This window comes from Syngnathus acus, chromosome 12, assembly GCF_901709675.1.
Source record: "Syngnathus acus chromosome 12, fSynAcu1.2, whole genome shotgun sequence".
In the NCBI taxonomy this organism is placed as follows: Eukaryota; Metazoa; Chordata; class Actinopteri; order Syngnathiformes; family Syngnathidae; genus Syngnathus; species Syngnathus acus.
Genome location: NC_051097.1, coordinates 2,047,190 through 2,060,402, shown reverse-complemented (window position 1 = coordinate 2,060,402; position 13,213 = coordinate 2,047,190). Strand labels below are relative to the sequence as shown.

At 41.2% G+C, this 13,213-nt stretch overlaps 1 protein-coding gene across 3 annotated transcripts; it reads left to right on the top strand.

The window, feature by feature from the left end:
• The first annotated feature begins 503 nt into the window (after positions 1 to 503).
• On the top strand, positions 504 to 7,144 carry dcp2 (decapping mRNA 2). Of its 3 annotated transcripts, XM_037265865.1 has the most exons (11): positions 504 to 760; positions 1,581 to 1,732; positions 2,249 to 2,376; positions 2,492 to 2,590; positions 2,677 to 2,829; positions 2,928 to 3,040; positions 3,342 to 3,446; positions 3,661 to 3,763; positions 4,049 to 4,138; positions 5,794 to 5,845; positions 6,688 to 7,144. In XM_037265865.1, exons 1-11 carry the CDS (start codon positions 693 to 695, stop codon positions 6,819 to 6,821), a joined length of 1,197 nt encoding a protein of 398 aa, XP_037121760.1. In that variant the 5' UTR covers positions 504 to 692; the 3' UTR covers positions 6,822 to 7,144. The 3 variants fall into 3 exon arrangements, with proteins under 3 accessions (XP_037121760.1, XP_037121762.1, XP_037121761.1); XM_037265867.1 differs by lacking the exon at positions 4,049 to 4,138; XM_037265866.1 differs by lacking the exon at positions 5,794 to 5,845.
• The last annotated feature ends 6,069 nt before the right edge of the window (positions 7,145 to 13,213 follow it).

The following is a 13,213-nucleotide window of genomic DNA, read 5'->3' as shown; positions in this document are numbered from 1 at the left end:
TTTCTCTTATTTTAAAGCCGGAATAATGTACACATTAATGTGCAGGTATCAAACAAAAAAATAACTGAGCATCTATTTTAGATCCGAATACAGCCTGTTAGGGGAGTTGACGTGTATATCAGATTATCTATTACACAGGAGTTTCCCCATTGAGGGAATAATAAAGGACTATCTTATTTTATCTCTAAAGGCAGTAATTGTATTGTGGTCTGAAACAAAATAGTAATCATTCATTGACAAAATAACTAGCATATACATAAAAATTGAATAATATTTTTTCAGATTGGGAAAATGTTTTGGTTCTCCAACACGCCCGCGACCCTCGTGAGTTTTAACTGTTCGGATGATGAATAAATGAAAGAATGAGTTTATCACTCTCGTAAACTTGATTTCGCTTCACAAACGTCTTACAAACTTGATATATGACGCTGTAGCATTTTGACGGGCATCGGAACAAACCAATCATATTCCATAAAATAACTCAAGATAGCTCCTGATTGGATGGATAACTTCCTTTTTTTGTAGCTTCGTTGACGCTCGCCTGAGAGGTTCTGAGCCAATATTTACAAGTTTTTATCGACTGTGGAGTCGGTCTTGGGCTCCTTCGGTAATAAGGATGTAAGTGGAGACACGTGGATGTAGTTTGGCCCGCCTATGGCTTTTGTTTGAGTTCGTTTTTCACTAGAGCCTCAATGTTTTCGCCCAACATGGAAACAAAAAGATTAGAGATCCCCTCTGGCATACTGGACGACCTCTGCAGGTAATCGGATGCTTAATGTTGTTTGTTAACCATTTTTTACAAACATAATATTTGCGGGTCTACACTATTCCGCTTTCTTTATAGAGCCCCGTTTCCAACACTTTTTAAAGATATGTTGTTGTTTTTATATCGTAAAGTCGAACTTCGGCTTTCTGATCTATATTCAGTGCATTTACTGACGATTTTGGTGCTAGAGTCAGACGCTGCGCTTGACAATAGTGCAAAAATATCGATAGGATTTTATTTATTTATTGGGTCTCTTTTGTGCCAGAAGATGAATACCTGTCCCTGATTGCACAGTGTAACGCGATTACTGTTGTAGTAACCTGGATTCATACACAATTGAGGCTCCATATACACAATTGAATGAAATTCACCAAGAATAACGTCGTCGCTGCTTCTGTAGGTCTTGTTTTCTTTCCAGAAGCATTTGTTTTGCAGAGTGCATTTCCCCGCCAAGGGTGTTCTCAGAAACTAATGCAATAGAAATCTCACAGCAGCTGACTGAGACATGGCCATCGTTAAAAAAATAAACTGTACAAGTACTAATTATGTTATAACGCAAGATAATGAGTCGCATATACAGTGGAGTGAAAAGCATTCCTATCCTTTGAACCTTTCCCCCACATTACACATTTCAACCACAAATAATTTTATTTGGTGTTCATATGATAGCCCAACATTGAATGGAAAGAAAATGATACATGACTAACATGAAACTAACAAATAAAAGTAGCTTTAAAAATATGGCATGCAAATTTATTATGCTCCCTTTACTCTGATAACCCTAAATACTCCTCCTCATCCTGTGTTTGTATAGTCGATTCATTCTACACATTCCCAGTGAGGAAAGGGACAACGCTATCCGGGTGTGCTTCCAGATTGAGTTGGCACACTGGTTTTACCTTGACTTCTGCATCCCGAACACTCCAGCCGCTCCTCACTGTGGGATAAGAGACTTTGCCAAAGCTGATATCCTTTCTCCTCAAGTAACATTGCCAGTGGGATTTTCTCCTCACCTCTTGACACATTGCCAGTTTGCCACGCACTCAATCTTGAAATTTATTGAAATGCCATTGTTTGCTAAATAAAACTGTTTTTGTAATGCGAGGTATAACACTCATGACATTACTATAATGACAAATGAACGTATTTTATCTTTTTTTTTTTTTTAAATCAGTTTACATTGTGCTGCTTATTCATGTGTGGTCTGGGGTTGTGGTCAACCCCAAAAATTCTTGCTCAACTTTCAGTCCAAATTTTTAACCATGCAGTTGGTCACTGGAGCAAAGAAAAAAAAATGCCGTTATCGCTGGATTAATTAAATCGACTACAGTGCACTGCATGCTCTTGACCCACACTCCATAACACTTATGGGCCTCATCAACAATTGGATGATGTGCAATGGGATACAGTGAAGTCAAACACGCATTTGTAATATCTGAATGTTGGTTTCAAGAACACAAGTTTTTCTTGACAGCAACAAACTTTTCCAACACTGCCCTTTCCTTTTGCCCCATGGAGAAGATGTGCAGAAAGTCCTCGAACAGTGGAAAGAGTACAAGATGGGTGTCCCTACTTATGGCGCAATCATTCTTGATGAGTTATTAGAGAGTGTGAGTTTTATTCGCAGTTACTCATTCAGCAACATTAGAAATGAATATTAATTTCACTTCAGTTGTTTTTGTTCGGCTAATAAATGACTAATAAAAACATTACTTTTCCCCCCAGGTATTGCTTGTTCAGGGCTACCTTGCAAAGTCAGGCTGGGGCTTTCCCAAAGGGAAAGTGAATGAGGATGAAGCGCCTCATGATTGTGCCGTTCGTGAAGTGAGTTGTGAAGCGACCACTGAACAACTGAAGGCACAAGAAAATGTCTTCATGGCTTACCGTATGTGCTATATGTCTCTCCACAGGTGTTAGAAGAAACAGGCTTTGACATTAAGAATTGTATTGACAAAGATATGTACATAGAGCAGAAAATCACTGACCAGCTTGTGCGGCTCTATATAATACCAGGAGTATCCAAGGATACAAAGTTTTATCCCAAAACGAGAAAAGAAATCAGGGTATGACATTTTATTATTTTTTTATTTTTTAAATTTAGAATTCCTTTTTTTAAAATGTGTGATTATGTAATAATAGATTATCTTGGTTTCAATTTTAGAATATCGAGTGGTTCCCGATTGAAAAGCTACCATGTCACAGGAACGACATGACCCCAAAGTCTAAACTTGGACTTGCCCCCAATAGGTTTTTCATGGCCATTCCATTCATAAGGTAGTGTATGTGTGGAGAAAAGAGTGGTTGTTACTCTACTGTGCAATTGAATTTGAAGTTGCTGCCTGCAAAGTTATTTTATTTGGATGTTACGTTTGACATAAGTGTGACATGTTTTTTGAGTGTCTGAAAAAGGTCACAAGGAGGAGTCATGCAGTATCACCTATGACATAATGGCTTTCAATTCTGCAATGTCATTTCAGAGCATTGTGACTTGTCAATTGGTTCTAGCTACCCCGAGAGCTGTTTTTTTAGATGTGACGTGAACCACCGATTATTTATTTCTGCTCCCCTGGTGCAGGCCGCTAAAAGACTGGATTAGCAGGCTGAAAGGTGAGCCTCCAGATAGTGATGACGACTTTGCAAGCAATGGCACCACTCCGGGCAAAACCACAGACAATACACGGTAAATGCAGCTCATCAGTCTCAACTGAAACCTTTTTGCAGTTGGTTATTATCTTATATTGGATAAAATGTCTGTGTCAGCAGAAGGAATAGATTAATGCTCTACTTTCTTTGCCACCATCAGTAGACTATCAACCCAATGGAATATACTGTACTTCTATCTATACATCAGTATTTTCCAATATTGTGTTATTGACGTTCTCTGTTTGTCTTAGATCCAAATCCCGGCACATCACTGCTATTGAAGTATTTTCTGGAGATGGCTATACCAAATACAAGCAGCAGCAGAAGGAGCTGAGCCAATATGAGCTGAACCAGGTTTGCAAAGACAAGTGACCTTGACACTACTATTTAAATTTCTAAGGTTATTCAGCTGTTTGTATATATATTTATTAAAAAAAATACTGTCCTAATTAGTGTATTTAATTTGTACACCATTAACAATGACTGCCGTTGACTCCAAATAACATACTATTAACCCTCGGTGAAATTGGGTTTCCGCCCTCACATCAAAGTTCAGTGGCAATCACACGAGTGGTAGGGCCAAATCATTTGACTTAATTGACTCTGTGTTTGCTTCATAACGTTATTCCTTCTGTGTAGAGCCAACACTTAAAAGGCAATGGGAAGAAATCCCAGGAGTCATCTTATCTGAAGAAAGGACTAAATGAAAATGGAATCAGCAGCCAGCAGGTCAAAATATTATCCGTCTGTACAATTTCTTATGAAATGTATTGTTTAACTCTGGTTGGATCTTGATTGCACTTTTTATTTGCTAATAACTAGTCAAGCCTCTCCATCCGAATTTAATTCCGGGACCTACTTTGTATGTTGAAATAGTCGTATGTTGGATCAAATATTAATATAAATAAATATAAAGACATAAATATAATAAAGACACTGTAATTTGTTTAATTCGTTCCACAGCCCAAAAAAATTAACACTTTAATAAATATTGCAGATAATTAATTACACATTACAATCAAACAAATGAGAGAGATGTAAAAAGAGATAAATTACAAAGAAATAATCAATTAAAAAAGGGTGTTTTATTATCACTGTACCTTAGAGATACATACGTTCTGTAACTTACAGAATGTGAACTTCAAACTAACTTAGCTTGTTTTTTTTACACTTCATATATTTTTTCTATTTTTCAGTTTTTTTTATCCAACTTTCATATTGTTAATTTAAAACTATCCATCCATCTGTTTTCTATACCGCTTGCCCCCACGGGGGTCACGGGCGTGCTGGAGCCTATCCCAGCAGTCATCGGGCAGTAGGCAGGGGACACCCTGAACTGGTTGCTAGCCAATCGCAGGGCACACCGAGACGAACAACCATCCACACTCACACCTCAGGGCAATTTGGAGTGCTCAATCGGCCTACCAAGTATGTTTTTGGAATGTGGGAGGAAACCGGAGTGCCCGGAGAAAACCCACTCAGGCACGGGGAGAACATGCAAACTCGACACAGGGAGGGCCGGAGGTGGAATTGAACCCGCACCCTCCAAACTGTGAGGCAGACTTAGCTTTTTATTTTATTTTATTTTAAAAATATATTTTATATATATATATATATATATATATATATATATATGGGGTATATATATATATATATATATATATATATATATATGGGGTATATATATATATATATATACATATATATATATATATATATATATATATATACTGCTGAGTGGAAGTGAAGAGGGTGAAGATGAAAGTTAAAATGTAAACGTAAAAATATATATATTACGTTTACATTTTAACTTTCATCTTCACCCTCTTCACTTCCACTCAGTCCAGGCTTTCTTTTCTTTGCCACACTTTGTTCCTCACCATCACTCGAGCGCTCTGCAGATATTTTTAAGAAAGGCGTTCCATCTCTTCCAGGGTAGGGCTGCGACGTTTAGAGATGATGGTGATCCCCTTGGATGGCTTGACAGCTCTGAGAGCTTCCTTCTGCTTAATCGTTGTCGCTTGATCGTCGAAATTGTTGACATGTTCTGGCCATGTTGTTTCGCAGAATCACTGACACACACTCTACGCTCATGTTTGATTTCTATGATTTCTTTTAATTGTAAGAAAATCATCACCACCTTCCTTTTTTCACCACTACTACCATTTGCGTTAGCCTTCTTGGGATATGATAACGTGACGCTGTTGTCATCCCGACATGCCGCCGTCTAGCGGGCTAACCGCGATGACATATGATGGGAATTACTTCGGATGTTGAGTCTAACATTTGATCAAATTTCACATCGTATTTTGAAAAATTCTAATGTTTAAGCAATCGTATGGAGACGTTTGACTGAAATGTCGTTTCATATACTATTCATACAGAAGGAAGATAAACGGGTCATTTCCAGAAGACTACAAGACAGATTTGAGAAAGGTATGTTGTGTGGTTGTATGGACATCTTGCCGAGACCATTAGCTAAGATAGTCATTTTACCAGTGGAGTGCAGCAATGCACTTGATATGCCTAATCTGCCTAAAAGAAGACGACGAAGAAAGGCAAAGACGACAAAGAAGAAGTGACTATAGCTAATGCTCCACAACAGCTAGAATGTTTGCTTGGCTCCAGTCATAATAGCTCATTTAATTCTACAGCAATTGTGACGCGGATTGAGTTGTTACAAACGTCAGACATGCAGCTACTATGGTGCAAGCCACATGTCATTTTATAATCGAGGCTTGAACAAAGAGTCCATCGCAGGACCCAACATGGCATGTTCAACATGGCAGAAAAAGCTCTATTGATATTTATGCCAACGGTTGTCTGCCTTAAACATGTGTTGTTTCTTTTTTATGAATGACTTTCAGCCCCCCCCATCATTTGAACATGTTTTGTGCAGCTTTGCAACTTGTTGCATTGTTAGCATTTGAACTAACAATAGGGGGGGTTCGAGCTCTGTGATCAACAGGCGCATTTGTTTGATTTCATCAATTCAATGGGGAAGATTTGCAGGCTAGTTCATAGACGATTCAAAAGAACATCAGGTATGATTTCATGTGCACGGACTCCAAACATTCTCTTAAGATGTTTCAACTGACTTTCCAACATGCTTTAAGTTTGTAACATTCATAAGTGCCCAATCAAACAAGTGAACAAATGACTATTCATTTGTGTACAGCACAAAAGTGCGTGCGTGCGTGTCGGAAGCTTCCCTCGGGTGTGAGTCTGTCTTCTATGTAGTACTGGTGTGTACTGTAGCTGAATGTCTCTTTCTACAGGTGGGATTTCATGCAGTTCTTTTAATGGTCAACAGACTGCCCATCAAAAAGACTTGGAGCACCTTCTGTCATCCAAAACATTCCTCAGTTTTAAATTTGACAAAGATGCCATCATGAGATGTTTTGACTTCTGAAGGTTGTTAAGAAATGTACACCTGATATTTGTTTCATGTCAGTTTTACATGACAACACAGTGTAAGGACAGTTTTCATCCAGCAACCTTCCTCAGTGTGGACTTCTGACATTTGTTTGACATTTGAGTACATTGGTGTGGATGATCTGCCAAGTAATTATTGTTCAGCTATTTGTATTTTAATCATTTCTAAAAACCAATTTAGTATATATGCCTCTAATCTAGTTGCAGTTTTCTTTTGAATCCTGAAGGAAAAAAAGGTGTTTAAATTGATTACTTTACTATCAAAAGACTAAAATTTTACAAAAAAAAAAATTATATATATATGGAATGTGATGTATTATTTTTGTGAAACAATGTGCACTTGGTCTTATTTTGAAAGTTGTATCGGATCATGTATAGAAGTGTGTGGTTACCATTATTGAAATGAATTAACAATAAGAATGTTCTTATGAACACAATATTTTTAGTCACAGTCAAGTAACGGTAAATGATCCTAGGTCAGTCACCTAATCTTTAACTTACCTGGTATGTTTTCTGATTTCCAAGGCAAGTTACATTGTTTTATTTTGAATTTCATAGCCACGTGACATTTTACACTATTTGTTGATACTCTGCCACCCAAAAATATTTTTAGTAAAATATATTTTTAATAATTGTAACCACTAAGCACCACATTTTATAATTTGACTGAAATGTACTCTTTACTGTGTACTCGTTTGAAAGGAAATGTATGACTGGTCTTTGCTGCCAACCAATGGATACCAATTTGTTAGACTTCTTCTGTCACAGTTTGTGTTGGATTAAAGAAGAAAAAGATTGCCACAATGAACCCCAAGGATCGCTAGGTTTAACTTTCTAAAATAATACCTCTTGTATTTAAGACACATTAATTTCATTGCTTTTACGCTAAAACTAAGTCGTCACGTTTTTGTGTTATTTTCCAAAAGATCTGTTGTACATTCTCATGAAATGACTGTATTTGAATGTGAAATATAGGGTCTGTTTGATACTGTGTTTATTGTACAGATAGTGGTATGTTAGCTACGGTGGATTTTGAGTGATTTGACTGACCTGACGTCACAAATGTAAAATATTATAAATAAAATAAGTTTTGCTATACTTTAGTTTTGGGTTTTTTATTTTTAAATTGTACTTTATAATGGCCAGAGCTCTTGCTCTGATGAACTCACACCACTCATAGAGACTCAGAGACATCACTGTGCAATAACATCCTGCTCTCGCCACTTAAATGTTGTTAGTTACCTGAATGTTGTCAGTCACTTACATGTTGTACAGAGGCTGAGATCAACCGGAGTCAAATTCCCTGTTTCGCATGCACAAACTTGGTCAATAAAGCTGATTCTGATAAAGGACTGTGACTGAGCAGACATATTTGATCACCTTATAGGCCTATTTTTTTTATTTCTGTAAAAATGACATGTTGGACCTGTGAGGTGGGCAGATTTAGTCAGAAGACATTGGCAACCCATGCAGGCAGAGGAAGGGAGCTCGGAGGTCCTCATGGGTCCTCATCAGAAAACAGCCCTAGGTGAATCTCATTGGAGCGGACAAAAGCTCGCGTCATATGCAGAAGTGTGGGTGTGGTCGCGCGCAGATGGCTGCAGGCAAGTGTCTGTTTTAGGCCCGAGAGAGCTGGGAAACCCCAATATAATTTGGTAATTTAATAATTTTATGAATAATAATCTTAGAGATATATGGAGAGAAAATAACTCAGAAATAAGAGAATTCTCATGGTTTAAACTGAATGTAAATCCAGAATTGACTACTGGTTGGGCACTGACAATATTTTTAATTTTGTTTTATTTTAATTCAATGTTTTACCAGGTAGGTCAATTGAGAACATTTTCTCATTTACCATGACAACCTGGAGGCAAGGTGTGTGAAGTGTCTTGCCCAAGGACACAACGACATGTGACTGTGACAGAGCTAGGGTCGAACCGTCAACCCTCCGGTTAGTCGACTCGCTCTACTGCCTGAGCCACGGTCGCCACAAATGTATAATATATAATATCTCAAACTACAAAAGTTTCAATTTCCAAAGCACATCAGATCACTGTCTTATTATGTTAACTTTAGAACCTGCTATCAAGAAAATATGTCCGAGAGGCTATTTGAAAATTAATGCCAAATTAGTTGTACTAAGTTCATTTTGTTTTCACTTGTCAACTGATGAAGGCGGAAGTACAAGCCGAAACATGTCAGGTAATGCAACCTAAAATATCTTGTTTGAGATAAAAGAACCAGTGAAGTTAATGCCAAATTGTTAGAAAATGAAGAGTACTGTAACAAGATAAAAAATGTGATTACTGAAATAGAACATAACACAATTATTGGTCCTATTAATAAAAGGGAAATTCTAAAATTCAGGATTAAAGAAACAAGTACCGTAATTTTCGGACTATAAGTCGCGGTTTTTTTCCATAGTTTGGGTGGGGGGGCGACTTATACTCAGGAGCGACTTATATACATATATATGGGTTTTTTTTCACTTTTTTGGGCATTTTATGGCTGGTGCGACTTATACTCCGGTGCGACTTATAGTCCGAAAATTACGGTATACAATTCAGTAAGATTTTAACACTTAAAAACAAAGAAGAAAAAAACTATTGCAAGATTTACATTCTGTTTGTAGCTAGATTAATTTAACTTCAGAAGATAAAAGTAGAATTATGGCAGTACAAAGTAAGTGTGACTATTTCTATTTGAATAAGCCACAGTGAGCTTTTGTGAGATCGAGGGAAAAGTGGATCGAATCCGGTGAAAAGATTTCTGCCTATTTTTTCAATTTAGAAAAAAAGCCGGCAATGCATTTTTTTTTATCACTGGTTTTCTGGTGGATGGCAAGAAACTCCGGCCCTCCCTGTGTCGAGCTTGCATGTTCTCCCCATGCCTGCGTGGGTTTTCTCCGGGCACTTCGGTTTCCTCCCACATCCCAAAAACATGCTTGGTAGGTCGATTGAACACTCCAAATTGTCCCTAGGTGTGAGTGCGAGTGCGAATGTTCGTCTCTGTGTGCCCTGCGATTGGCTGGCAACCAGTTCAGTGTCCCCCGCCTACTGCCCGATGACTGCTGGGATAGGCTCCAGCACACCTGCGACCCCCGTGGGGACAAACAGTATAGAAAATGGATGGATGGAGGTCTGTGATTCAAAACCTAAAATCGAGGAACTGGATGCAAGTCTCGGAAAAATGTCGTTAAACAAATCTCCAGGATCAGATGGGCTCACTGTCAACGTTTACAAACACTTTTGGGATAACTTGAGGAAATTTTATTTGAAGCTTTACATGACTGTATTGATAGAAAATAATTTGTGACAACAAGGAAGCAAGGAGTAATTACTTTGATTACAAAGCCTGGAAAAGATAAGAGCCTGTTAGCTAATTTAAGGCCCATCACATTGTTGAATACAGACTACAATTTTTTCCCGGATCAATTGCGAACAGACTCAAAGAGAGAATAACAACACAGTCAGGCTTTATAAAAGGAAGAGTTATTCATTAGTCAGGCTTATTTTGGATTTAATAGACTACGGCAATTTCGTGGAAGAGGATGGCTTTATTCTCTTCCTAGATTTTTACAAAGCCTTTGACTCTGTTGAAAATGCTTTTATTTGAGAAACACTTAATTATTTTTATGATTTTAGATTTTGAGATTTGGAAACCATTCATAAGAATGGTTTGTTGAAAACTAATTTGTTGAAACAATTCCTAAAAAATCCACAATCAATATGGTTTCTGATACCCAATCTCGTCTTTAAAAAAAATACGTTGAATTAAATTCCTTTTAAAATGTGATTATGATCCACACCCCTCCGTGAGTCGTCACCTTATCGTGGTGGAGGGGTTTGCGTGCCCCTATGATCCTAGGAGCCATGTTGTCTGGGGCTTCATGCCCCTGGTAGGGTCACCCATGGCAAACGGGTCCTAGGTGAGGGGCCAGACAAAGCACGGCTCACACAAGCCCCTTATGAAGAAAAACATAAATGGATTTCGTTTTCCCTCGCCCGGACGCGGTTCACCGGGGCCCCCCTCTGGAGCCAGGCCTGGAGGCGGGGCTCGAAGGCGAGCGTCTGGTGGCCGGGCCTTCGCCCATGGGGCCCGGCCGGGCACAGCCCGAAAAGGAAACGTGGGTCCCCCTTCCCATGGGCTCACCACCTGTGGGAGGGGCCAAAGGGGTCGGGTGCAGTGTAAGCTGGGCGGCGGCCAAAGGCAGGGAGGGACCTTGGCAGTCTGATCCCCGGCTGCAGAAGCTGGCTCTTGGGACATGGAATGTCACCTCTCTGGCTGGAAAGGAGCCCGAGCTGGTGTGCGAGGCAGAAAAGTTCCGACTAGACATAGTCGGACTTGCCTCCATGCTCAGTTTGTGTTCCGGTACAAGCCCTCTCGAGAGGGGCTGGACTCTCTTCCACTCTGGAGTTGCCCACGGTGAGAGGCGTCGAGCAGGTGTGGGTATATTTATTGCCCCCCGGCTGGGCGCCTGCACATTGGGGTTCACCCCGGTGAACGAGAGGGTAGCCTCCCTCCGCCTTCGGGTGGGGGCACGGGTCCTGACTGTTGTTTGTGTCTATGCACCAAACGGCAGCTCAGAGTACCCACCCTTCTTGGAGTCCCTGGAGGAAGTGCTGGAGAGCGCTCCTTCTGGGGACTCCATTGTTCTACTGGGTGACTTCAATGCTCACGTGGGCAATGACAGTGAGACCTGGAAGGGCGTGATTTGGAGGAACGGCCCGCCCGATCTGAACCCGAGCGGTGTTCTATTATTGGACTTCTGTGCTCGACACGGATTTTCTATAATGAACACCATGTTCAAACATAAGGGTGTCCATGTGTGCACTTGGCACCTGGACACCCTAGGCCGCAGTTCGATGATCGACTTTGTAGTCGTCGGGAGGTCGAACCTCGGATTCAGGAGGAGCAGTGTGGCTTTCGTCCTGGCCGTGGAACAGTGGACCAGCTCTACACCATCGGCAGGATCCTCGAGGGTGCATGGGAGTTCGCCCAACCAGTCCACATGTGTTTTGTGGAATTGGAGAAGGCGTTCGACCGTGTCCCTCGGGAGGTTCTGTGGAGGGTGCTTCGGGAGTACGGGGTGCCGAGCCAACTGATAAGGGCGGTTCGGTCCCTGTATCACCGATGCCAGAGTTTGGTCCGCATTTCCGGCAGTAAGTCGGATTCGTTCCCAGTGAGGGTTGGACTCCGCCAAGGCTGCCCTTTGTCACCGATTCTGTTCATAATTTTTATGGACAGAATTTCTAGGCGCAGCCGAGGCGTTGAGGGTGTCCGGTTTGGGGACCTCTGCATCGCGTCTCTGCTTTTTGCAGACGACGCGGTGCTGTTGGCTTCTTCAGGCCGTGATCTCAGGCTCTCACTGGAGCGGTTCGCAGCCGGGTGTGAAGCGGTCGGGATGAGGGTCAGCACCTCCAAATCCGAGTCCATGGTCCTCGATCGGAAAAGGGTGGAATGCCCTCTCCGGATCGGGGATGAGATCCTGCCCCAAGTGGAGGAGTTCAAGTATCTTGGGGTGTTGTTCACGAGTGAGGGTAGGATGGAGCGCGAGATCGACAGGTGGATCGGTGCAGCGTCGGCAGTAATGCGGACGCTGTACCGGTCTGTCGTGGTGAAGAGAGAGCTGAGCCAAAAGGCAAAGCTCTCAATTTACCGGTCGATTTACGCTCCTACCCTCACCTATGGTCACGAGCTATGGGTCGTGACCGAAAGAACGAGATCCCGAATACAAGCGGCCGAAATGAGTTTTCTCCGCTGGATGTCCGGGCTCTCCCTTGGAGATAGGGTGAGAAGCTCGGTCATCCGGAGAGACTCGGAGTAGAGTCGCTACTCCTCCACGTTGCGAGGAGCCAGATGAGGTGGCTCGGGCATCTCGTCAGGATGCCTCCTGGACGCCTCCCTGGGGAGGTGTTCCGGGCATGTCCCACCGGTAGGAGACCCCGGGGACGACCCAGGACGCGCTGGAGAGACTATGTCTCTCAGCTGGCCTGGGAATGCCTTGGGATCCCCCGGGATGATCTGGATGAAGTGGCTGGGGAGAGGGAAGTCTGGGAGTCCCTCCTGAAGCTGCTGCCCCCGCGACGCCGGATAAGCGGAAGAAGATGGATGGATGGATTATGATCCACAAAAGCTTCCTTTAAAACTATCAGACTTTCATCAACAAGTTCTTTATTAGACTTATTTTCAAACATAATTTTACTCCTCAAAACACACCAATTTGGAACCATAGGTATATTTTGATTCATAGAAAATCTGTTTTTATTTTTGAATGGTTCTCTAGAGGAGTGTGGGCTATATCTGACTTTATGGATGACTAGGGTGGAATTTTTCAACATGCTGATTTTTGTGATGAATTTAAAATTT

Bases quoted from the DNA above. Each gene is read 5' to 3' on its own strand.
- dcp2 (XM_037265865.1), top strand. From the start codon at position 693: ATGTTTTCGCCCAACATGGAAACAAAAAGATTAGAGATCCCCTCTGGC. The intron at 761-1,580 runs GTAATCGGATGC...GTGTTTGTATAG, and splicing joins ATACTGGACGACCTCTGCAG to TCGATTCATTCTACACATTC. The intron at 5,846-6,687 runs GTATGTTGTGTG...CTCTTTCTACAG, and splicing joins ACAAGACAGATTTGAGAAAG to GTGGGATTTCATGCAGTTCT.